Source organism: Ursus americanus, chromosome 2 (assembly GCF_024610735.1).
Source record: "Ursus americanus isolate L20-20 chromosome 2, mUrsAme1.1.p, whole genome shotgun sequence".
Taxonomy (NCBI): Eukaryota; Metazoa; Chordata; class Mammalia; order Carnivora; family Ursidae; genus Ursus; species Ursus americanus.
The window spans coordinates 25,327,274-25,351,654 of record NC_142128.1 but is presented as its reverse complement, the minus strand read 5'-3'; the positions used below and the strand labels follow the sequence as shown (position 1 = coordinate 25,351,654).

General features: G+C 45.2%; 1 protein-coding gene across 1 annotated transcript in view; it reads right to left on the bottom strand.

Moving 5' to 3' along the window:
- Positions 1-23,856, bottom strand: part of PDILT (protein disulfide isomerase like, testis expressed) — a 33,092-nt gene extending 9,236 nt beyond the window's left edge. The window contains exons 1-6 of the mRNA XM_045770915.2: positions 23,652-23,856; positions 11,512-11,718; positions 5,615-5,748; positions 4,586-4,723; positions 1,601-1,711; positions 1,393-1,518 (exon numbers count right to left, since the gene is read on the bottom strand). Of these exons, the coding sequence (XP_045626871.1) occupies positions 1,393-1,518; positions 1,601-1,711; positions 4,586-4,723; positions 5,615-5,748; positions 11,512-11,718; positions 23,652-23,853 (918 nt within the window). The 5' untranslated portion in view covers positions 23,854-23,856. The remainder of the gene's footprint in view (positions 1-1,392; positions 1,519-1,600; positions 1,712-4,585; positions 4,724-5,614; positions 5,749-11,511; positions 11,719-23,651) is intronic.
- Positions 23,857-24,381: the final 525 nt, after the last annotated feature.

Below are 24,381 nucleotides of genomic sequence, written 5' to 3'. Positions count from 1 at the left end.
AGAGAAGAAGCAAGAGGGGAAGCAGGGAGGCTCACAGCAAACACTGATACCCTCAGGTCGTTCATCTGTTAAAATACTAAGGGCCCTATTATGCGCTCGACACTCTTCCCTCTGCTGGGGAGTGGAAAACAAACCAATGCATTTGAACCATCCTTGTATACTTTCAACAAATATTGACTAGCCATGAACAAGATAAGATATGAGGGAATGACCTGTCTGAATGATATTCATCCTTTTATCTTTGGCTCTAAACTAGATCACAATCACCTGGCACTCGGGAAGCTAGATAGCTGGGGTAAAGGCCATTTAGGACCTTATCTCACAATATAAGCCAAAACAATCTCCACCTAGATTAAAGAGTTAAATAAAAAAAATAATAATCTGGAAGAACTATGGCTACATATTGACTATTATAAGAGAAATAGAAGGAAGCAATCAGATTGTCATCAGCTGAATTACATCAAAAATTTAAAATTGGATAAAACAGGAAATATATTTACAAGAGGTATTTCTGTAATTGGAACAAACTCCCTGGAGAATAGTGTGGTGGGATGTAGCATGAACATTAAATATGTTCATGCCCTAGTTGCTTTACTGCGTGTTTATTTCGGGTTTCAAAGTTTTTAATTGTTTCATTTGAATTTCAGAGTAATTTTCATCAAAAAGAAAATAATCTGCCATTACCATACTTATAAAAAATAAAGAGAAAAGTGAAGTAAATTGCCTCCATGGTCCAGGTGGTGGTACATGTAGGTATGGCAGATTTGTTTCAAACAAGGACGACAGCAGTAATAATAGCACTGTTCACTGTACATTTGCTCATTGCTTTACCTGTAACACCTCTAATTCTTCCATTTTACATAAGGCGATTGAAACTCAGTGGTGAAGAAACTCACAAACAAAATCACTTCTAAGAGGACTAAAATTGGAACCCAGGTCTGTGCAATGCTGAAGCCTTGAGTCTCAGCAGTTACTCACCAGACAGTCTGTGCTCCTTCACACTCCCTGACCTCAGGCAGGGGTGGCTCTCCTCCCCCTCACTTCCAGGCCAAAGACCACCCACACTGCAGCCCCTCACTCCTGCTAGAGCATCGTCCATCAAAAAAGGAGCCAAACCATCATGTTCCCATAGTAGACTTTGCAAAAAGATGAGGGAAGCAGCAGCATAGGTATAGAAAGGAAGAGACACTGGGCAGGAAAAAGGGAGGAAGCTGGTTTAAAATTAAGTAGGAAATAATATGTAGCATCAATATGCAAGTAAGGATACTGGTATGCAAATGTATATGCAAATCACCCTAGGCTTAATTTACAATCAGCAGGGCAGGCAAATGGCATTAGCGTCTACAGGTCCTGGACACCCGTCCAACAAGGGCAATAGCACTTTCCACAAACCTTGTTTGTAAATTCCTTGGATGCCAGCCTATAATGCTGCATTATCATACCAAATGACTCCGAGCTTTTGGAGGCGAAGAGCAGCATGTGATTCAGGATGTGCAGTTCATAAATCAGGTCCTTGTTCTGAAATTACCGGGGAAACAGGTCATCCAGGCACACAGCTGACGCACCTACCCTTCTCCCAGTGACCCTTTGGCTCACTGACCTCGATGTTGTATTCAATAACAAAATCTGTGAGGTGCTGTTTTATGACTTGATTGAGGACTTGTTTGTTGGTAATGTCATTAATGAGCTCCTCACGTTTCACAATCTTTCCCTTGGACAAAAGGAGAAAAGCATTGGAGGGCAGTAGCTTCCATAACGTAGACACATAATAAATAGAAATAGCACAGTTTTCCCCGTGGACAAAAGGAGAACGCTATAGTGACAAGTGTAATCCATAATCTAGGTACTTGGTAAATATGAACGGCCTGTGCATGGAATATGGGTATGTGGCAGCTGTGAAAATCTCTGATCTACAGAGTGGGGAGTGTGGTCAAATGGGCAGCCAGTCGCTTCATTTTGAAATCCATCCAAACAGTTGTGCTGATGCTGAGCAGTTTCTTACACACTGCTCCTAACCAGTGACACTGTGTCAGGGATACTAAGGCAAGCCCATTTCTGGAAGGCAGATGCAGAACTTCTCTGGTAGGTGACGTTGACCAGCTTTCTTAGAACTTTGCTGCAGGAAGGGGACCTTCCTTCCTTCCAAAGGGTTAGACCTACATCGTGGCCTGATGAGTCACCCCCAGCTCCCTCTGTTTCCCTTCACAGGCATTTTCCTAATCTTTTGCATGTCTAATCCTGCTTGATGACTGCTTCTCAGGAGGACTGGGATTAACACAGGGAAGGAAATAATTCTCTGTAGATCAGGATCAAAATCTGTGGGGGGAAGGAGAACGAAGATGTAGCTCTCTCTGGCTGATTTCTCCCTACTCTGTCTCTTTCTCTTGGCCTACCCTCTAGTCCAAACCTCTTCCCTGGACGCCTGCAAAAGCTGCCTAATGGTCTTCCAATTTCTCCCCTTGTTTCCCTCCAACCCAACCCCCATCTTTAGCCAGAGTGATGTTCTTAGAAAGCAACTCATGTCATTTTCTTGCTCAAATACTTCACAGCCCCTGTTGTCCTTTGGACAAAGCTGGAACTCTTTTCTGGTCAGGACAATAGTCTGATAATGTTAATCGGACTATGGAGAGCTCATATTGCACCAGCCACAGTTCTAAATATGTTATATGCAAGAATTCATTTAATCTTCATAACATTCCGCTGAGTTATGAATCATTATTTCTACCATTGTACAGTTTGAGGACATTGAGGCACAGAAAAGTGAAGTGACTTGCCCAAGGTTGCTAAGCTAGTGAGAGGGGGAGCCAAGCTTCCAACCCAGAGGTCTGACTCTAGAGCTCATGCTCTTAACCATTAAAATAGACTGACTCTGTCCTAAGTGCATTTTTTAAGTTTGCTCTTTGGTTTTTGATGTTGTGATGAGGTTTATTCTGTGGAACTTTTAACTTTTTATGTGGTCCAAATGTATCAGCATTTCTTTTCATAGTTTCTAGCATAGTCATGCTTTATAAAAGGGCTTTCCAGCTCCAAGTTTAGAAAGCAAAGTCCCCTGTGGCATTTTCTAGACTTTCCATGGTTTCTTTGTTATAGTTTTAAATCAGAAATCAATCTGCAATTTAATTTGATGGAAGGAGGATATATGGATTTAGCTTTTTTCCCCCCCTAACTGGCTACCCAATTCTCTCAACACTAGTCATTGAATAATATTTTTCCCCTACTGATCTAAAATATCATCTTTATCCTGTACTAGATTTCCATATGTATTTGGATCTATTTTTGGACTCTATGTTATCCCATTCAAAGACACAAATCAGGTTATTTTATTCTCCAACTTAAAACCTTACAATGACTTCTAAGAGCCCAAGTAAAAATGTAGTGGCTCACAGTCTTAAGCAGGTCTAGCTATCACTTCACCCACCTCCTATGTGGCCCTGGGCAAGTAACCTAACCTCTCTAAGCCATTTCTATAAATAACATGATTGTTGTAAGGATTTGGCTTTGTGTGGTGAGGCAGTAAGGCATGTTCCAGGAACCAGATTACTGTGTCTAGAATAATACTGTTTAATAGAGCTTTCTGTGATGATGGAAATGCTCTGTATATCTATGCTGTTCAGTACAGTAGCCATTATCCACATGTAGCTAGTTTGAGGAACTAAAATGTTAATTTAATTAAATGTCCTACTAGACAGCTTGGATGATCTATTCTCAGATCCCAGAGAGGGAAAGGAAGAAGATGTGTAACAGAGGCTAGAGTGAGGAAGGCCTTGTGGGCCTTATTAGGGACTTGAGTCTTTATCCTAAGAATAATAGGAAGCCATTAAAGGGCTTTTGATGGGAAGGAGGCAGGTGGCAATCACTTTTGAGTTTTGGAAAGATTACTTTTTAGGGGATAAGAGAGAATGTGGCAGACCAGTTGGGTGGGTGTTGCATTAGGCTATGGGATATGATAGTTACTTGCCTTAGGATGGTAGCAGTAGAGAGAAATAGATAGACTCAAGGGATATTTTGGATTTAAAATCAATCGGTTTGGGGTGATGGACAGGTTGTGAAGGGTGGAGAAGAGGGAGGGGTTAGAATAATGCCTGGGTATTCTGGCTTTACTCAGATGGGACATTGGAGAAATGGTGACACCATTCATTGAGAGAGAGAAAAAAACACTGAATGAGGATTTGGAGGGGAGATTATGATGTTAGGCTTGGTCATGTTGAGACATCTGGTGATGGATATGAAAGTCTGGAGATAGAGCAGTCTGGCTGGAAATGGGAGATTTGTAAGTTATGGGTATATGACTTGCTGATGGAGGGTGGGTAGGGGAATAGGGACCAGAAGAAAACACAGGGCAGAGGACTGAGCCTTAATGAATGGCATTTACTGGTTAAGAAAAGGAGGAGGAGCTTACAATGGAAGATGTCTAGAAAGGCCAGAGAAACTCTGGGAGACTGTGATCTCACAAAAGCTGCCTAGTCCAATGCCACTTAGCTCATAAATGGCAGAACCAGAATTTGTACCCAAAGCCTATAGATACATGCATAGTCCACTATTTTGAGATGGAGACCCTTCACTAGCAATAGAATCCAAGTCTTACCTTTTTGAACACCAGAACACTGTCAAGGGTGACGTGGAAACGTCCAATGGCATTGCTAATTGATATCACTCCAAACGTTAGCTCTGGGAAGTCTTTGATCATATCATAGAACAACTCTGCTACTTCTTCCTCTAAATCCTGTTTGGGGAAGGATGTTTGGTGAGGCTTTGGTAGAAAGCAAAACATCTGGCTTATTTAAAGTCAAGATAGAAATGGTGACCAATTCATCTCCTTGCCTTTCCAAGTTCTGGGGTTTTCCTGGGTTCCCTAAGTCCCCTTTCATGTATGTTACATACTCAGAATACTTCTGTGGCTATGACTAAGGCCAAAATAGGCAAATCCACAGAGATTAATGAAAAGAATTGATAAACTCAATTTTTTCCAAGTATTTAGAGTAAGGCTATTCTAACACACAGGTTGAGACTTTTAAACATTTATTCCTTAATTGATTTCAGAAGAGGAAACTGGTTTGACCACATGGATCACCAAATATAAACTTGGTATCAAGATATGGCTGTAGTTGGAGCCTTCATTCTATAACTTGAAAGAAAATTGGGGCTGTCAAAAAGTGAGATGAGACAGAAAGAGGTACATATTCTCCCCGTGTAAAAATATAATGCCCAAGTTCTGTCTTCCACTGGGAGAAGAGAGGAGCCATGCAAGTTACAGGAAATGAGTAAAGATATATAAGAAACTCATTCTCTACAAGGAAAAACAATTTCCAAATTATTTATTATTCAGTGATATTCTAAGATCAGTTATACTATCAAAGCTAATTTAATAAATGTCAGTCTCCTTTCCTCTCTCTGCATTCCTGTCCACCTTTCTGGTTAGTTTCTCCTACCACATCACCTTCCATTCTTTCCGCCTTCATTTTAACACTGCAGTTACCTGGAAAACTAGCTCATTGGAAAGGAAGAATGGGTATGGCATTAACCCAAGTGGAAGATGTTTCCTTACCCCACCCCCTCCCAGACAATAGGACTCCTCCCAGTCAAAAAGCCACCTCCCACCTCTTGCCCCCAGTACCTGGAAGAAGCCGATGATGACCAAAGGCCTAGATGTCACAAACTCTATCACCTGCTGGGTGTCATTGAACAAAAATGCTCTCTGGCTAATTTGTCTTCTCAACCAAACGACCAAGGCAGTAGATTCAACCACTCCTGGAGAGAGAGACAGTTCAATGGATCGCATAGCAGTTTTCTCTTGAAATGGAGCAAGACCTGTTTTCTCCAGGTTTAAGGAGCAGAAGCACCTGGTTTTGGGCTCCCACCCATTGAAGGCCAAGGACAGTCCTTCCACTCCCACCTCAGCCCCAAGGCATGAACATTAACTGCAGCAGCTAAACGTCATGGACCACTTATCAAGGACAAGATGCTGCGCTGAGCGATTTGCATCCCCAGAACAACTCTACCCTATGGGACATTCTCACTCTCCCCATTTTGCAGATGAGGAAATTGAGGTTAGACTTGCCAATGGCCACCCACTAGTGAACCTGGGAATAACCCAGGAGGAAGCATGCCCAGTCTTCTTTTCTTATCTACTTTCCAAAGTGACAGGAAGGTGGATTTATTTTTTAAAAAATATAAATGAATGAAATGTAAATAAAAATACTAGCTAGCTCTGTGACCTTGGGAAAATTCCATTATCACCTGTGCTTCCAATGTCCACTAAGGTCATAGATCCTGACTTTCATTTTTCAGCTATCGTATGAGGTGCCAAGCACACAAAAATCTTAGCTTTTAAAATTGGGAAACACATACCATATCTGGGGAGAGGTAACAGTGTGCTAGAATTACATTAGGCTACAGATAGACATGTGTTTGCTAGGATCATCAATTCCACATGATGGTAGATAATGTAAAATATTGTTTTCTATCAAAGACTGCTATAGAATAGAATGGAGAATTTAAACTGAATTTTTGAGATAAAGTAGTGTTTTTCGTGAGTAACTTGGACTATATCTATAGGCCTTTATTCCTTCATTCACCATTCATTCCTTCACTCATTTATTCATTTGACAAATACGTACTGAGTACCTATTATGTTATCAAGTGCTGTGCTTGGTCCTGGAAGATAATGGTGAGCAGAAACAAACATATTCTCACTGTTTTACTGTTCTCATTCTGTTGAGTAGGACAGTTGTCAAGTAATCACACAAACAAGTATATAATCACACCCAAAGTAAGTTTTATTTTTTTTTAAAGATTTTATTTATTTGACAGAGATAGAGACAGCCAGCGAGAGAGGGAACACAAGCAGGGGGAGTGGGAGAGGAAGAAGCAGGCTCATAGCGGAGGAGCCTGATGTGGGGCTCGATCCCATAACGCCGGGATCACGCCCTGAGCTGAAGGCAAACGCTTAACCGCTCTGCCACCCAGGCGCCCCCAAAGTAAGTTTTAAAAAGCAAAGTTCTATGAGCCTGTAGCAAAGACACATGACCTAGACTGTGAAGTCAAGGAGGGCTTCCCAGAGGAGATCACTTATGAGCTGAATACTGAAGGAAGCATAGGAGTTAATAAGCAGGCAACAATAAGAAGAATGGAACAGGACAAGGAAGGGGAGAGGGAAAGGTTTCCAGGCAGAGCAAGCAGCCTGTGCAGGACAAATTGCTTCAGTGGGCTTGATGAATGCATGTTGAGTTGGTAAATCGACTGGAAAGGACTCTATTTTGGGTGTCTTTGCTTACATTTCTAAAGAACTTAAGGCTATTAAAAAAACTTAAAATGAAGTATATTTGCATACAGAAAGGTGTACAAATTATAATGTATAGTTTGGTGGAGTTTTGCAAAATGAACACACCTGAGTACCACCCAGATCAAGAGACACAGACCATTACCAGGCCCTCAGAAATCCCATTGTGCCCCCTCCCAGCCCCTCACTCACCGCTACCTGAGGGTAACCACTACTGTAACTTCTAACAGCATGCATTAGTCTGCCTTCTCTTGAACTTCACACAAGTGGAGTTACACAGTGTGTGTTTTGGGGTCTGGCTTTGTTACGTTTGTGAGATTCATCCATATTGTTGCATGTACTGTGTAGCAGTCTGTCGTGTGAATATTCTATAATTTATTTATCCATTCTCTGTTGGTGAGCATTTGGGTTGTTTTCAGTTTGGGACTATTAAGAATTAATTTTCGTGCATGTCTCTGGGGCACGTTGGATGCACTTCTGTTGGGTACATGCCCAGGAGTAGAATTTCTGGTCATAGGGGATGCTGCGTTCAACCTTAGTAGATACCAATTAGGCCATTTGAAAAGCCACAATGAGTCAGGCCCATAGAAGTTCATAGAAGGACGATGTCTTGGCCTCAAAGGACAAAGAGGGATGGGGGAGGCTTCATTGCCACCGCAGACCACAGCACTCCACCCTGCTGCAGTTCCCCTCTCCTCCTAGCTTCAACGCCAAGGCTGAGTGTCTATTTTCAGTGTTCCCAGCCATCTTCCAGGAAGAAACAAGCACGTATCATGGGAACAGTTTCTCTTGTAGGCATTTGTCTGAAAAAAAATTATAAGTGCTCTGGAAGGAATAGGTTCCAAAGTCCTGAAAATACCAAAAAAGGTGAACAAACCCCTCCAAATACATTTGAATTTCAGGTCATCAGAACCATCACTCTGATCTCATTTTGTGTAGCTGTCTCCTACGGTCCACACTGCAGCCACACCCTCATCCTCCAGCACACCGGGCTTTGGTGTCCGCCAGTCCCTCCACCTGGGCTGCCTTTTCCTCAGCAGTCAGCACAACATCTCCAGCTTATTTAGTTCGAGGTTTGGACTTTTCTTACCACCCCACCCCGCTCCCATCAATCATATCATTCTCTGGTTTATGACCTCTTTCATTTTCTTCATTGAATCTGTCTTTTCCTGAAATTAGGATTTTTGGCTAGTTTGCTTGTTAGCTCCTGTAATGTCTGGCTCATAGTAGGTGCTCAAGAAATAATTACAGGATGAATGAATGAGGTGGATGAATCATGACATAAGCTGGCTTGAAGGAACTTGGTCTTGCGCCATCTTCTCTGGGATGTCTGAGCTCTGTTTGCCCCTCTGAACCCCCTGGGGCTGAGGTAGCTCTGAACTTGACAGATAGGTTGCTTCTGAGTGCCTGCAGATGGGTCACAGCCCCCATTGGGCTGGTGTCTCCCCTGGCACTTGGCTCTGAGCCAGAGGACGGGGTAACAACTGAGGTGTGAACGCTCTGTCAATGATTGACTGGGGCTGTCGCTCCACTGCATATTTCCAAGCTCAAGCTATGATGCATCATTAACTGAGGCCCTGGAGCCAGCCTGAGTTTCCCTCCCTCCAGAGAGGGGGCCATGACCAAGTTTCCCATCATCAATCCTTGGGAGACTAGAGGAGAACCAGAACTCTAGCTTTGACCCAACAAGGACTAAACCCCACTTGCCTCCTGGGAAGGTTTTCATAAAAGTTGGTGCAGGAGACCAGTAAAGCTCTGTCGCCCCTCTTAGCTCAGGGAAGCCCTGTCAAGTTGGCAGAACTGGCATTATTCATCCTGTTTAGGAAATGAGAAATGGGATGGCTGGCTCAAATTCTCTAACTAGTGTTTGTCCTAAATCCAGGCCTTGGCTCCCTGCCAGCACCCACTGCCTCTTTCCCTGGTTGGGGATAACACTGAAGAAGAGGAGGGATGGGCAAACCTGGTAGAAATATGGGCTGGCTCCTTACCCCAAGTCTGCCTACAGTGGGTCCTTGCAATTCCATCTCATTCAAACTCAAAAGAACCTAAGTGTTCCAGGCACTGCTCAAGGGTCAGAAAACTAATTGTTTGATAATAACAAGAGCCATATCCGCAGTTTATTTTGAGTGCAGCACAACCTAGAGCAGGGGTTGGTGAATGACAGCCCATGGGCCAATTCTGACCTGCCAACTGACATTATAAATAAAGTTTTGACACTTACTGGTTTTTGTAGGGCTGCTTTTCCACTGTATCAGCAGCATTAAGTAGTTGCGAAAGAGATTGTTTGGCCTGTAAGGCCTAAAATATTTATTATCTGGCCCTTTGCAGAAAGCATTTGTGGGTTGCAGTGCTTGTTAGCTGGGGAGCTGAGGAAGTTGTTCCATCTCTCTATGCAGATTCCCATCTGTAAAATCACCTGCTATGCTGGGTGGTTGGAACATATGTAAAGGGGCCCAGAATAGTGATAGAGCACAGTAAACGGATCCGATAGGTGTCAGGGCTTGTGAAACTTGTTTCATCACATCAGTAACCCTAGGAGGTAGATACTTCCACCATCTCCATTTCACAGGTGAGGAAAAGAAGATTTGACAAGAGCAAGTGATTGTCCTTCAGGCACGTGGTAAGGATTTAAAGCCAGGTGGTGTCTGCCAGTTCTGGCATCCTCTTCGGAGGACCCAGGAAAAGAAGTGAGATCAGCTCCTGCCCTGTGCTCTCACTAGACAACGATTAACAGAATCAGTTCTGTGAAGTGAGGGCCTTGAGGGGGAAGCGCAGGTGCTGTGGGACTCCAGAGGAACAGCAGGCACCCTGATCTGGGCAGTCAAAGGGGACTTCCTGGGGAAGGCGGTGATGCAGCTTCCTGCATGGCAGTGGAGGTCCCAGGCCCTGGCTCCTACCAAAAGGGACTCAGTCTGGAAGTTGCCACATTGTCACCTTTGTTGCCTCAAAGAGGAGTCAGACCTCACCTGCCACCCCACCCCCACCCCAGGCCACCAGGGTCCCACAAGCCGCTTGGGAGCCACTGCACTGCCTGGTCTCTTTCGCAATCCACCCTGAGCTTGGCGCTTTTGCGGCACCTTCCCCAGCAGTCCAGCCCCTGCAAGTCTGGTCTGTGTCTCATGCCCCCTTGTGTCTGCTCTGAGAACTGCAAGGCATCCGGCAGCCACTGCAGGTGGTAGCTCTCTCTGGGCCCTTTTGGTTTTGGCAAAAAAACCTCAAACACGCTTATTGCAGAATTTCTAAATGCCAGACCCTGCAAAACACTATTTCAGTTTCCTGATTCAATCATTCACACATATAATGGGAACATTCTTTTAGCATAGTATGGGCTGTGCTGGGTACATTGGCATTTGTCAGTTTCATTCCACCTGTCCATCAGTTTTACACACATTTACGCATTTATATAATTAGCATTTTTAAAAATTAGGACCTACCATGTACCGCACTGAGTCACATAATTCTTCAAGCATTCTTGACACTAAGGGCCGGACACATGGTAGTTTCCCAATAAAAGCATTGAATAAGTGAATGAACAAGTTAATGAATGAAGTGGATGATGACAGAAGCTAAAGTATTTGATAGTCATCCTATCCCAAATTTGTCTTGTTTCATCATCTCCCAGTGTCCCTTTCCTCGGCCTGGGACCCTGTTAAAGCCATTCTAAAGTAGAAGATGGAGGTGGGAGGTGGAGTTAGGAACTCACTGTCTGGCCTCTGGCCGTTTATGAGCCATGCATCTCACTATCCCACCTCACGGTGCTTCTAGGGCCTACCAGCTGAGATGCAAGCTGTGGTGGAGGCAGCTATGTGTTCACCAAAATTTTATTTTCCTTATAGACACAGATCAGGGCCATATTGCTCAGCCTTTCAGTTGAGTGAGGCCATGTAATAGAATCTTGGTCAGTGGAATGAGATGTGATGTTTGCACCTTCCAAGCCTGGGTCATGAACACCACCAGTGGCAATCCTCTGCCTCCTTGCCTCAGCTGCTGGCTAGATACAGAGAAAATGGCAGGGAGCTCAGAGGCCCTAAGGGAAGGCAGAGCCACAGGCTGGAAGGAATCTGGGTCCTTGAAAGATTATGTGTAGCTGAGCCACCCACCCCCACCCTCTGGCTGCCAGCTGGGCTCTACATGAGCAAAAAATAGACTCGATGTTCTGTTATGTCACTGAAATGCTGGAGTTTGTGTTTCCATAGTTAGCACTGCCTTGATTGACACACAAGGACTATTACCTTTGCAACTGATGGGTTCCAACCTGTTGCCCTCAAAAAACAGCTTCAACTCTGGAGCCTTCTTAACGTCAAACTCCTTCTGAAGTTCCTTCTCGACCGTGATGTCCACTTTGCCAAAGCCGAGCCCGTTCTTGCCTTTGCCCACGATTTCCACCGCTTTGCCCAGTTCCTCAGCCAGGTTCCTGGATTGCTTGGAGGATGGGTTGTCTGAAAGAGCCAGTATAAATCATAAATCTCCTGAGAAGGAGGCTGGGTTTCATCCGCTTAGCTCCTGGGCCTTCCTCATGCTCTGCTGTACTAGGTAGATTTTCAGAAATGTGACAGGATGGGAGGCACATGTTTCATGAAATTGGCCATTTGGGAGGCACATCAGGGTTCTTTGGGTTCACCAACACTGGAAGCAATACAACTTTGGGCAACTCATTCCAACTCTGTGAATCCCACATTCCTCATGGGCAAAATGAAAAAAAAATAGTATCAACTATGCCATAGGGTCAGCCAAGTAAGACTTATTGAACAATCAGTTATACAGTGCTTATTAATTTCTGAAAGCTTTCCATGGATTGAGCCATCTAATCCTCTCAGCACCCCTGTGGGGTAGGTATGACGGTTACTGATGGAAAACAAAATGTTCTACTTGCCCAGGGTCCTGTGGCAGTGAGGTATAGCCGGGACCTGGAACCACTCAATTGGCTCTCTAACCAGCGCTGGTGTGTCAAACCCTCAGCACAGTGCCTGGCACATGATAAAGACATAATGCATTATTGTTACTACTGTTATTATTGTGCAATTTTTGTGGTCAGAAGTCAGAGGAGAAAGAATGAGGGAGCATGCGCGCCATCTGGTGGAAAGTTCTGGAGTTACAGGCCAAATTGAGCTGCTCCTGTTGCCCTGTAACATGAATACATCAGGGGACTCTCAAGGAAGGTCAGGTGTAGGAAGAGGTTACCATGCTCCCCTTCCCCTTCAGAGCCTGCCCCCTGGGGTAAGTGGTCTCAAAGAGACCTCACACTCTTGATTAGGATTCCTTGGCCCCTCATATTGCTGGGCAGTGAAGTGGGGGTAGGAGTGGGGAGCCCCCTTTCTGGAAAACGGCCTCAGGGAGCTGGCATGGGATTCCTGACCTAAATGAGAGAGGACTAAAAGGCGCTCACATTTGCCTTCCTTCTTCCTGATAACACTGAGAGTTTGCAGGCCCCTCACCGGCCCGATATCTGCAGCAGGTGGGCCAAGCCAGGGCAAGGGGTCATTGATTTCCTTTCAAGTCAGAATGCATTCCCTGTGTCAGTCCCCACCCCTCTCCCCTGTCCATCTGGAGCGCACTTGGAGAAGGTGCATATCACCTCCACTGCCTGGGCAAGTTCCAAGTCCAACAGAGAGGGCTTTTGTAAAGCAAAACCCAGAAAGCCAGCTCCAGGACAACTGGCACATGCCCCACCATCAGTCAGCACACCTGCTCCTGTGATGGAACCCGAAAGTGAATGATTGTTTTCATTAAATTCCCAATCAATGCACAGGAAGTGGGACTTTTTGCCTCTCCACCGCCTGCTTTGTCACCATCATTGTCTTCGATACCCCCCATCCATCATCGCCAGCAGGTGCTGGCCTGTTGCCAGCTGCTCCGGCCCTCAGGCCTCTCCCCGGCTTCCTTGTGGATCTGGCCCTGCCTGGCTCAGGGTGGCTGATTGACATTGTGTCCAAATCTTAATCTCTAAGGGAAGCAGCTCAGGGCAAGAAAAACACATGGAATGATTGTTCAAATGCTGGAGCTTTTAGAGGTTCCACACAGCCCACTGCTCCTGAGTATCTGGAATGGAAGTGAGAGAAATAGCCTGTGATAACAGGAATACTGGTATCCTAAAGTTCGCTGGATAGGATCTAACAATAATAGTAATGGAGATTTATACACATATCCATCCATCCATTCATCCAGTCATTTATCGTTTATTCGACAAATCTTTTTTTAGGATCTGCCACATGCCAGACATGGTTCTAGGTACTGGGGATTTAACAATCAACAGATAAAAATCCCTGCTCTTGTTGGAGAAGGCAGAAAATAAGTAGAGAAGTAAAATATATGCTATATTAGATTCTAAGTGCTGTGGAGACTTCTGCTGCTTTTGAAGCAGAGCTGGAGGTTAGGAGTGTCAGGGGGATTGAGTTTAAGTAGGGAGGCTAAAGGAGGCCTCACCAAGAAGAAACATTTTAATAAAGACTGAAGGAAGTGAGCGACCAGGCTATGCAGATAGGTGGAAAAGAGAGTTTCCAGGTGGGGGAACTGTAAGTGCAAAAGCCCTGAGGTGGGAGTATGTACAGTATGTTTGAAGAACGACAAGAAGTCTTTTTGGCCTGAAGCAGAATGAGGGGCCTGGGGGTCAGATGACATAGGGCCACTGAATAGATTTTGGCCCCTCTCTCTGAGGATTGTGGAAATATACTGGAGGGTTTTGTGCAGAGTTAAATATGATCCTACTTTTTTAACTGGACTGTACTAAATGTTATATGAATCTTAGACCAAAGGGGAAGAAGAGTGGATCCAGGGAGACCAGTTGGAGGCCTCTGTAATAATCCACGTGACAGATAGTAATGGCTTGAGCCAGGGTAGTGGCAATAGAGCGAGTGAGAAGTGGTCAGAGTTTGAGAGATTTTGAAGGAGGAGATGACTGGTGATAGATTAGATAGATGGGAGGAAATGACAAATTGGATGGGGAGTATGAATGAATGAGAGGAGTCAAGGATGACTCTGAGGTTTTGACCGGAGCAGCCCTATGGCTGCTGCTGCTAATGGTGATGATGGTGATGATGGTGATGATGATGGTGTTGATGGTGATGGTGACAGTAATGATAACAAAGTAACAACAATGACAAGTTATTGAGCACTTACTGTGCCAACCACGTTGCTAAGTGTTAATGCATTATCCTGGTTAATCCTCAGAACAGCCTCTGAGTTATCTACCATTCCAGCTGAGGAATGTTACAGACAAGAAACAGAAGCCCAGAGGTCTTACAGCTAGTATGCGGTTAGGCTGAGATTCAACTCCAAGGCTGACTGACTCCCAGATTCACACTCTAACTGACAGTATGGCTAAGCTGGTCTAAAAAAGTTTCCTTTTTCCTGGAGGGGAGGGATGGGATGGGTTTTCCATCTCCTCTGCTCTGGGTGGTTTCCATCAGAGCAGAGAGAATCTGTAGAAGCAAATCCACTCTTTATGATTTACACTCCTGTCTTCTGGTTTCTTTTTAAAATTTGCAAATCGGTTTTACACCTGGGGCTCTGCAAACCAAGTTTGCAGAGGTGAAATGAATGCATACACGTCTTAGGTCTTGGTGCCTATGTCTTGCCCTGGCCAACTGGAAATGCCAGTTTGGTTGGGGTATGGGAACAATTCTGATGTGCATTGTTGCTTGGGCAGAGTGGAACCCAGTGGGTTGGGATGGGCAGGGAGCCCTCTGCTGGGAGGTGGAGAGCTCCTGCTTGGGTCCCAAGCTCTATCTAGATGGAGCTCATTGTCTGACTGGCATATGGCGTTCAATGAACTTCATTAGGTTGTCTCATAAAACAGGGGCACTTATGGTGGTTTACAGCACCTGTGGCCCAGGCAGGTTGTTTTTTAAACATCTCTGTACCTTTGTTTTCTCATCTGCAGAATGGGGAGTAATTGATCCTACACCTTAAGATGATCCTACATAATAAGACAAGGCTCTTCTCTGGCACAGAAGAGCCCCAAAGACTAACCATTATGATGGCATAGGTGGAGAGCCCTTGATCTTGCCCTGACCAGGTTCTCTATGGAAGGGAGGGTCTTAATGGGAATGTCAGGATCCTCAGCAGATCTTCTGGTTCTTGGGGAAAGAGAGACAAGGGTGATTAACACCAAGTCATCCAACACAAGCCTGGGCCTATTGTGTGGCTCTCACATGGGTTTTGGGGTAAGCAAATGGAACCCAGGGTCATCTTAGAAGAGGGAATGTCTCTCTGAATGTCTGCCTGATGTGTAGATGTGTTAATGGCTAATGGACCTAGAATCAGTGTTTGCCTGGGTCTTTAGTAGATAACGTCAGGTTCCCTTTTCTGAGCAACCAGTGTGAGTCAGGGGAGGGGGTGGTGGATGGGAAGTGAGACTGTAGGGACTGGAAATTAGCTTTCAGCACAGGGAGCTGGAGTCTGCCTTTCTTTAGACAGTGGTTCTCAATGGGGGACATTTGACCATATCTGGAGACACTTCTGGTTGTCACAACTAGAGTGCTACTGACATCTAATGGGTAGAGGTCGGGGATGCCACTAAACATCCTATAATGCAACATACCCCCACATACAACAAAGAATTACCCAGGCAGCCAAAGTGTTAATAGTGCTGAGGATGAGAAACCCTACTTTAGACCAAGCTCTAGATCAAGCATGGAAAAATATTCTGAGAATAATTCTCTCCCCATCCCATAGGAACATTATAGTATATAGAGGTGCTCACAGGTGATAGGAACTATGGGATGGTAATCAATCCCTTCTAGTTCCTCAAGCACCCACCAACAAATTCCTCTGACCATCACAATGGCCTATAAGGCCCTAAAGGACTGTAACTCCTTTCAGATCCTGTCTCCCACTGCTCTTCAGCATCTCAGCTTTAGCCATCCTGGCACATTCCCACCCCAGGGCCTTTGCACTTGCCATTCCCTCTGACGAAATGCTCTCCTCCCGGCTATCTGCATAGGTGGCTGCCTTCCTGCCTTTAGGTCCTTGCTGAATTGTCACTTTCCCAGACCACCCTGTATAAATTTGCAGCCCCACTTCCACTAACTCTTTGCTCTCTCTGTTTCTCTTTATTTTTCTCCATAGTGCTGTTAACCCAAAGACATATTACATTCTTTACTTACTTATCTGTTTATCTAGTCTTCCCTCTTTAGGATATAAGTTCCTTGAAGCAAGGATGTCCATCTGTTTTGTGCCTAGAAGTCTGACATATAACAGGTATTCAAAAAATATTGAGTGAATGGATAGATAAATGATGAATAAATAACTATTCTAGTTATTAGCACAGTTTTGTAAGATGGATTGAACACCACGTTTAGTGTCAGACCTGGTCTAAAATTCAGGTTGTATTACTTATCGGTTGTATGACTTTGGGCAAATTTTCCAACCTTTCTGAGAAGTCTTTGCATCATATGTAAGATGGGGACAATGAGACCAAGTACCGTGCCTGGAATACAGATGGAATACAGATGCTCAATAAATGGCCACCACCATCATCATCTTTTTCATCACCATCTTCATCCATATCACCATCTTCATCATCACCATGATCATCATCTAACTTGCTCCCAGGACTCTTGCCATCTCTGCTTTAGGGGTACTTCCTAAATGACCCTAGAGACAGCTCCTGATAAACCTCATTTTGACTTCTCCCCACTAAAGGTAGCTTACCCTTTTCTCTTTGCCTCATTCATGCAGAACATTATGGGCCAAAGGAAAGCTTATTTCATTCAATCATTCATTCAACATCTCATGCAGGCCTACCAAGCACAATGCCAGATGTTAGTAATCAAGAGGTGGATGAGATTTGACCCCTGTCCCCCATGGAGCCCACAAGATTGAAAGCAGTTTCAATACAGTGTGATAGATGCTATGAAAGGGAGAGTACAGAGGATTGCATCAGCATGGAAGGGCTTGCTGGCTAGTGCAGGAGGGAGAAAGGGTGGACACAGCTTCCTGACAAGGTGGCTTCATGAGCTTAAACCTTACAATCCAGGCGAGAAAGTGTAGGAAGGACACTATGGTCAGAGGGAATTATAAGTGCAAAGGCCCTGGGGCTTGAGCCAGTGTGACCTATCTGGCAACCACAAATCACTCAGGAGCTAGACCATAACTCTCAAATGAGGTGGGCAAGCTGGCTGAGGCTAGATCAAGCAGAGCATGCTATAGCCGTGTTGAGGAGTTTGGGGTCTCAGCGAATCACTGAGGGTTTTTAATTGGGAAGTTACCCAATCAGACTTGCATTTTAGAAAAAAAAAATCTCTGGGTGCTCTGTAGGGACAGCAATGGAGGGGGTGGGCAGACGCTCTAGGGAGCTGCTGCAGTGTTTCACGTGGGGAACATTGGCTGGAACGAAATCAGTGGCATGGGGTGGGAAAACTGGAGATCGCAGAGGGCTTTAGGAGGTGGTATCAACAAGGACCCGGTGACGGGTTAGTTGGGAGAATAGAGAGGAGTCAAGAATGACCTTGAGATTTCTGATTTTGACATTGGGTAGAGAGAGGTGCTGTCAGTTAAGACGGCATGAGAAAAAGCAAGTTGTAGGGAGTAAATAAAAAATGCTGGGTTCTGTTTTGAACACACGTGGCATCTGAGACATGGGAGGAACATGCAAGAGGAAAGGTCCCACTAACCATTGGCTCTTGAGCCTGGAGTCCTCAGAGAGGTAAGACAATGGGCATCAGCTAAGGATTTGAGAGTTATATACAGTATGTCCCTGGGACAATATTGAAAAAATGCTTTTTGTAAAGAGCCTATTTATTGCTGGGGAAAAAGAAAACATTTATAATGCTTTCCCCAAGTGATTAGTTTTTCCAAAGGTCACTTTAGAAGGCCTGCCAGTTTTTGAGAACTCATTTTGATTTAAACTGTGTATTGGAAGGAATCAGATATTCAGATGTAATGAGCCTGAGTGTTTCTTTTAGATAACAAAATCTCTGCTGGTGTTTACTGCTTTGAAATACCACTAGTGGGAATGCTTTAAGTTTCAAGTCTTCAAATTGGTTTTCATTTAATGTTATTAAAGAATGTAAAATTGATTGGCTGTCTCTGTAGCCCCAGATTCAGTGTCAGTCCCCGAGTTATGTCAGTTAAAGCCCCAAAGAGCCATGGACTCCCCCTTCTGCCCTGATTAAAACAGTCACTGGGCAGAGATTTGCATTCTTATGCAAACAGGACAGGTTCCTCTGTCTTGTCCACCTGCTGCGGCATTTTTGGAAGGGTAAATGTGTGTTGAGATGGGTGTTGTGTCATGCAAAGTGTGTGGCTCTAGTTCCTTCAACATTGAGGGTCCAGGATCAGAGATTAGGACTGCAGTCAAAAAAGAGAAGACGACGTCCTCTTGGATGTCTGACCTATGCAAACCATCAGCTTCCAGTTCTACACCAGGCAGACTAGAGCTGCAGGATTCTCAGTTTTTCCCTGAAGGGAACCATGAAACAGATGTGTCAGTGGTGGCCCACGTCCTGGGGTGGCTGAGGGATGCGGGGAATTGGCTGGAGGGGTCAATCAGCAAAGTGGAAACACCTGCCCTGCTGACAGGCTTGTATAAAAAAATGTGGCCCAAACCGGATCACCCCTATAAGGTCTTGTTCCATAGGCTTGAAGTAAAATCCAGCATGCAACCCAGCACAATGAAAGAAACCATTAACAGCTTGGGCTAGATGGATGTCAGAAGCTTGGAACTATTTTGATGGAATTATATGCGTCAGGCATGCTCTATGTTGGATGGAAGCAAAAATGACCCAATGAGATTTTCCCTTCTGGGAACCATCAAGGTTAAGGGCACAAAAAAGAACGTTTTTGTTCCATATTGTTATAAAGTGGCTACACAAGCCAGCAGAGGAGGCTCTGGGACCCAGGGCAACTGAGTTGCTGAGGCTGTCACATACCCAAACTCCCCCACTAAAGTTACAATGCTCAGAGAGACTGCACCAAGTAAGAAGGGACCAGGAGACCAGGGGACACAGACTCAAATGCTACAAGGGTGAGGCAGAGAGAGTGACTGTGTGGGCTTGGCTGGGTAGGGATGTGGCAAACTGACAGGCATGTTTTCTGATCAAAAATCATTACTCAGTTCCAGCCAGTTGTCACATTGCAAGAATATGGGCCCGTGCCTCTAGATCTTCTGTTTTCTTCAAGAGCAGATGTAAATTCAATTTTAATTGTGAAATGTCTCAATTTTTAAAACGCTGTGTGACCCAAACATAACCCCCTGCTGGCTGTCTTCAGTCCGTGGGCTGCCAGTTACATCCTTGGTTTCAGGGTTATGGGAAACAAGAGGAGCCATAAAGAACTGAGAAGTGAGTCAGAGGGATCAAAGGGAACCAGAAGAGAATGGGCTTGTGGGCACCAAGGAGCAACAGGTCTCAGGTTGAGGTTGTAAAGTGGTCAAGGAAGGTGAGGACTGACAAGTGCCTATTGGATTTGGGAACCAGGTGTCCTTGGAACGTTAACCTGAGCAAATAGTCCGTGAAGTCAACCCCATGCAGGAAATAGTTGTTGACCTTGCTGCCCAGAAGAGAAACCTATTCATGGTGGGTTAGTGTCTGGAAGAACTTAAACCACCCAGCTGCCTCTCAGCCAGCCCAGCTTCAGGTTGTGTTTGAATCAAAGGCTGTTTCAAGGCTCCTATAAGGTGCAGTGTGATTAAGGCAGATGATGCCACATGTTCCCCAAATCCTGTTTCTTTTTCCTCTTCATTTACACTGTGTTTCCCAGCCTTTCCTGCAGAGCTGTGGCCAGTGGGACATGGGCAGAAGTTACACATGCTTCTTACCCTGTAATGTCCATGTGAATCACCTGGGACTCTGACTCAGTAGGTCTAGAGCGGGGCCTGGTATTTTGCAATTCTAATCACCTCCTAAGTGATGCTGGCACTGCTGGCCCACAGACCATGCTTGAAGTAATACTGATGTGCACCATTTCCGGGGCTGGCCTGGCCCAGAAGCATTTCCTCAGCCTCTCAATCCATTTGCTGGCTGGAGGCAGAGGACTCAGTGGAGTACTCTAGGCCCTAAGGGATGCCTGAGTCACTGGATGGAAGGAGCCTGGGTGCCTGAATGACTGTATGGAGCAAAGTTCCTCTGCAGACCTGCCTGAGACTAAGATTTAAGAAGTCACCCTTTACAAACCTAGATTTGGGAGTTGGTATAGCAGTTAGCTCACCTTAACACAGTGATCTTTAAAATATCTAATCAAAATCAGAGCAACGAGGGGCACCCAGGTGGCTCAGTCGGTTAAGTGTCCAATTCTTGATTTCAGCTCTGGTCATGATCTCAGGGTATGAGACTGAACCCCCCCTTGGGCTCCATGCTGTGCATGGAGTCTGCTTAAGATTTTCTGTCTCCTTCTGCCCCTCCTCCTGCTTGCACACATTCTCTCTACATACATATTTTAAAAAATCAGAACAGCAAAAGAATTTGGGTACAAAAGTAGGCTATCAGTTTTAGAATTTATTTCATTAAAGGACTTCATTCATCTAACATTAAAAACTGAGCTACAATATGCAAAGAACTAACAAGATATTTGGCCCATTTAAGTTAGCCTGCAATCTTGGATCTTGTGGCAAATACTGTGAATCAACCATTCCTGGACCATAGAGATAGAAACCTTAAACATTTACCATTTCAGACTCCTCAGTCGGGAACAGCCATGGCCCAGTTCTAGCCAATAAGTTATAACAAAAGTCACTGGTGGAGCTTCTGGAAAAGTTTTGGTTTTTTTCAGGGGACATACTTGGCTGACATATATTTTGTCCTTTTGCTATTTGCCTGTCCCTTTTTTCCCCTAGCAAAATCCACAGTACAACACAAGAGGTGCCGCAGCCCTCTTGTGACCACAAGCTACAACAAGTCAGGGTGATGGAGCAAGAAGACAGGTGGAGCCTGTGTCGTTGACACCATGAAGCTGCTAGGACAGCCATTGACTGCCTATCCCTGGTCTACATATGAGCATATGAGATAAATCTTGGTTTTAAGTCATCATTGCCATTCTTTATTCCTTGAAGCTGCACCCAGTCCTAACTGATAGTTGATGATCCGTTTTGTGCCTCAGGGACACAGGAGGATGAGGACTCATTTATGGAGCATCTTCCGTGTGCCGGATCCTTCATAGACACTCTTAGTCAATCCCTACAATGACTCCACCACTTTCGTTATTCCCACTCCACAGACGAAGGTGAGACACAAAGAAATGTACCCAAGGCCACCTATCTAGATCATGGCAGTATTGGGTTTCACACTCAGGCTGGCCTGGCTCCCAAACCTGTGTACTTTACCCCAAACCTTGATGTCACTTACAGACATAAGTGTGTGGGTGATTCAAGTTTTTAAAAAAAATAAAACACTTTAGGATTTACCAGTGCTTGGCATGTGGTCATTGATAATTATTGATGTCAGCAATGATAGATTCCAGAGTGCTCACTCCACTGCTCCGGCTGAAGATTACCTACTATCACTCGGCATCACTGGGAGGACAAATAATGAAGATTTCTCTCACCTAAGGCCAAACTTCAAGCTTCAAGATGCATTTGGAGACCCATGTGCATTCCAGGATGCAAGGATGCAAGAGCCAAGACCAAGGAGGCTGCTTAACTGGTTTGCAGCCAGAACTGCCATTTCTGAGGGCAAGTCCAAGCTGTCACTTCTCCCTCCATGAGGCACCCGGTGTGTCCCGTTTTAGACTCTTCTATTGGCATGAATATCATTGTAAAGAGTTTCTCCTGCTTTGTGACATTCATGACTTCAACTACAAAGTCTTTGAGAGCAGAAACCAAGACCCCTTTTCTCTGTGCTCCGAAAGGGCCCGCCCAAGGCCTGGCACTGAGCAGAGCTGAGTAAAAGTGGGGTGAATCAGAATGTAATAATAACACTTTCTGCCCAATGAATGCTCAGTAGGCACTAATGACTGCATATTTGAGCCCATTTTCATTACCACAACAACCTGTAAGGGTAAAATCATTAACGCTTTTGTGGGGAGGAGGAATCTAATAATGATGATAAAGAGAATGGCAGTCAATATATTCTTAAGCTCTTATTATGCACCAAGCACTGTGCTAAGCACCCTAGGAATTATATCCTATTATTAAATTCCCCATTTCGCAGCCAAGTAAAGAGAGGCTCAGAGTGATCAAGGTCGCCTGGCCAAGAAGTGGCAGAGCCCAGCATTTGAGCCTAGGACTGTGAACCTGTAAAGCTGAAATCATCCCAGTACATGCATTGGTCAGACGGGAGAGAAAAGGAAGGCTGTGTGGGGTCAGCGTTCAAGGAGGGCAAACTGACAGAAGGGAGAAGAGGCTACCCCAGAGCAGTAGCCAAGAAGAGGGGAGGAGAATGTGGGCAGAGGGGCTGCATGGAAAGGGGCAGAAACCAAAAAGGAGCAGCACCTATCCTGCACTTCCCTGCCCAGCTCTGGAACGTCAGGTACTGCCTGGCCTCCAGGAACCTGGGTGCTCGTCAGGCTAGGTACATCCTAGAAGCAGACTTTGGGGACTGACACAGAGACAGACACTTCCCAGGAGAGGTTCTGAAGGATTCTGGAATCCAGTGTTCACATCTGCTTTCTGCACCCTTGCAATTCTTGCAGGTGAGAAGTGGTGTAGCACAGGGTCTGCGGTCCCCACTTGTGAGCTGGGTGACTTTGGGCAAATCTCTTGGCTCCTGTCTCCTCAGCTATAAAATAGGGAGACAAACAGTGCCACCACACCGGCTTGTTGTGAGGATTAACTGATTTAACATGTGGTGGGGCACTAAGGATAATGCCCAGCACACGGTAAGCACTGACTCTGTGAAAGCTGATATGAAAATCTGTCCTATCCTGCAACAAGGCACAGCTCCGTGCCCAGTGACTAAGGAAAAGAAGAAATGCCTGCTGATGCAAAGAACAACAGTCCAAAGAACAAAAGTGGACAGGCAGAGTTCAGACAAATGTGATGGTCTGCAAATTTTTGCTCAAGAGCTTGCTCGTAACTGCTGCCATTTATTGTTCTCTGGTTGCGTTCCAGCTACTTGACATACTATTTCATTTAATCTTTACAACAATCCAATATGGCCATGATGCTCTTGCCCATTTTACAGAGGGGAAAGTTGAGTTTCGGAGCATAAAGATACCTAAGAGTAAAGCTTGGCTTTTTACATTCAGTGGGGCTAAGGAGCAACATATAAATCAAGACTAAAGTGGCAACATAGTATCTTGCCAATTGCTTAACCTCCCTGGACCTCAGTATTCTCATCTGCAAATTGGGAATGATAGTATATACGTATTATTTTTAAATATGTTAATAGTATGTGTTCTCATGTGTTTAGCAATATATAACACTTCTCTGGCTGCCAGGAGCAAGGAGGCAGATCTCACCCCACTCATTGCCCACCACCCCGGAGTGGGGGACACTCACGAAAAAGCACCATGAGGAAGCGGGTCTGGTTCAGCATCTGGGTCAGGCCAGCAGGTGTTAGCACTAGCAGGTTGCCTTCCTCCACGATATGCAAGGGCTGGGATATGTTGATACTGGCTTCCTTGATGTCCTCCTCTGGCAAGCCCTGGACAGTGGAGACGCAAGAGGCCACTAGCAGCAGGGACATCCAGAGTAGCTTCATGGCTGTCCTTCAGGGGCACAAAGAGGAACAGGAGCCCTTATCAGGGCAGGTGGCAGGGCACCACGTCATCATTCCCTCCCCCGTACCTTCTCTGCCCAGCCAGTTTATGTATGGAGAACCTGGCCTGAGCATGGCCCACTGCCTCCCTAGTGGTACCCACAGCTTGGCAGGGCACTGGAAAAGAGACAAAGTGTTAGCTTAACCTCAGCCCCTGTGTAACCTACACAGGGATAGCTCAGACCAGCAGGGCCCCACTCAGAGCAGCAAGAATCCAAATTGCACACAGCTATTTGAGCCCATTGGCTCCCCAGACAAAAGGTGAGACTTTTGCAGAGATGAGTCCTACTCCAGAGTCCTAGGGTGAGCCTCTGAGTCTCAGAGATAACTAGTCCAATTCCCCATCACAGCCTCTGCTTCATGCTCCTCCAACTCCTACTTGAATGCCCCCTTATGATGGGAAGCTCACTATCTCACTTCCCATTCATGTACCCCATTTGATATTTGAACAGATTTTCTCTTTTTTTTTAA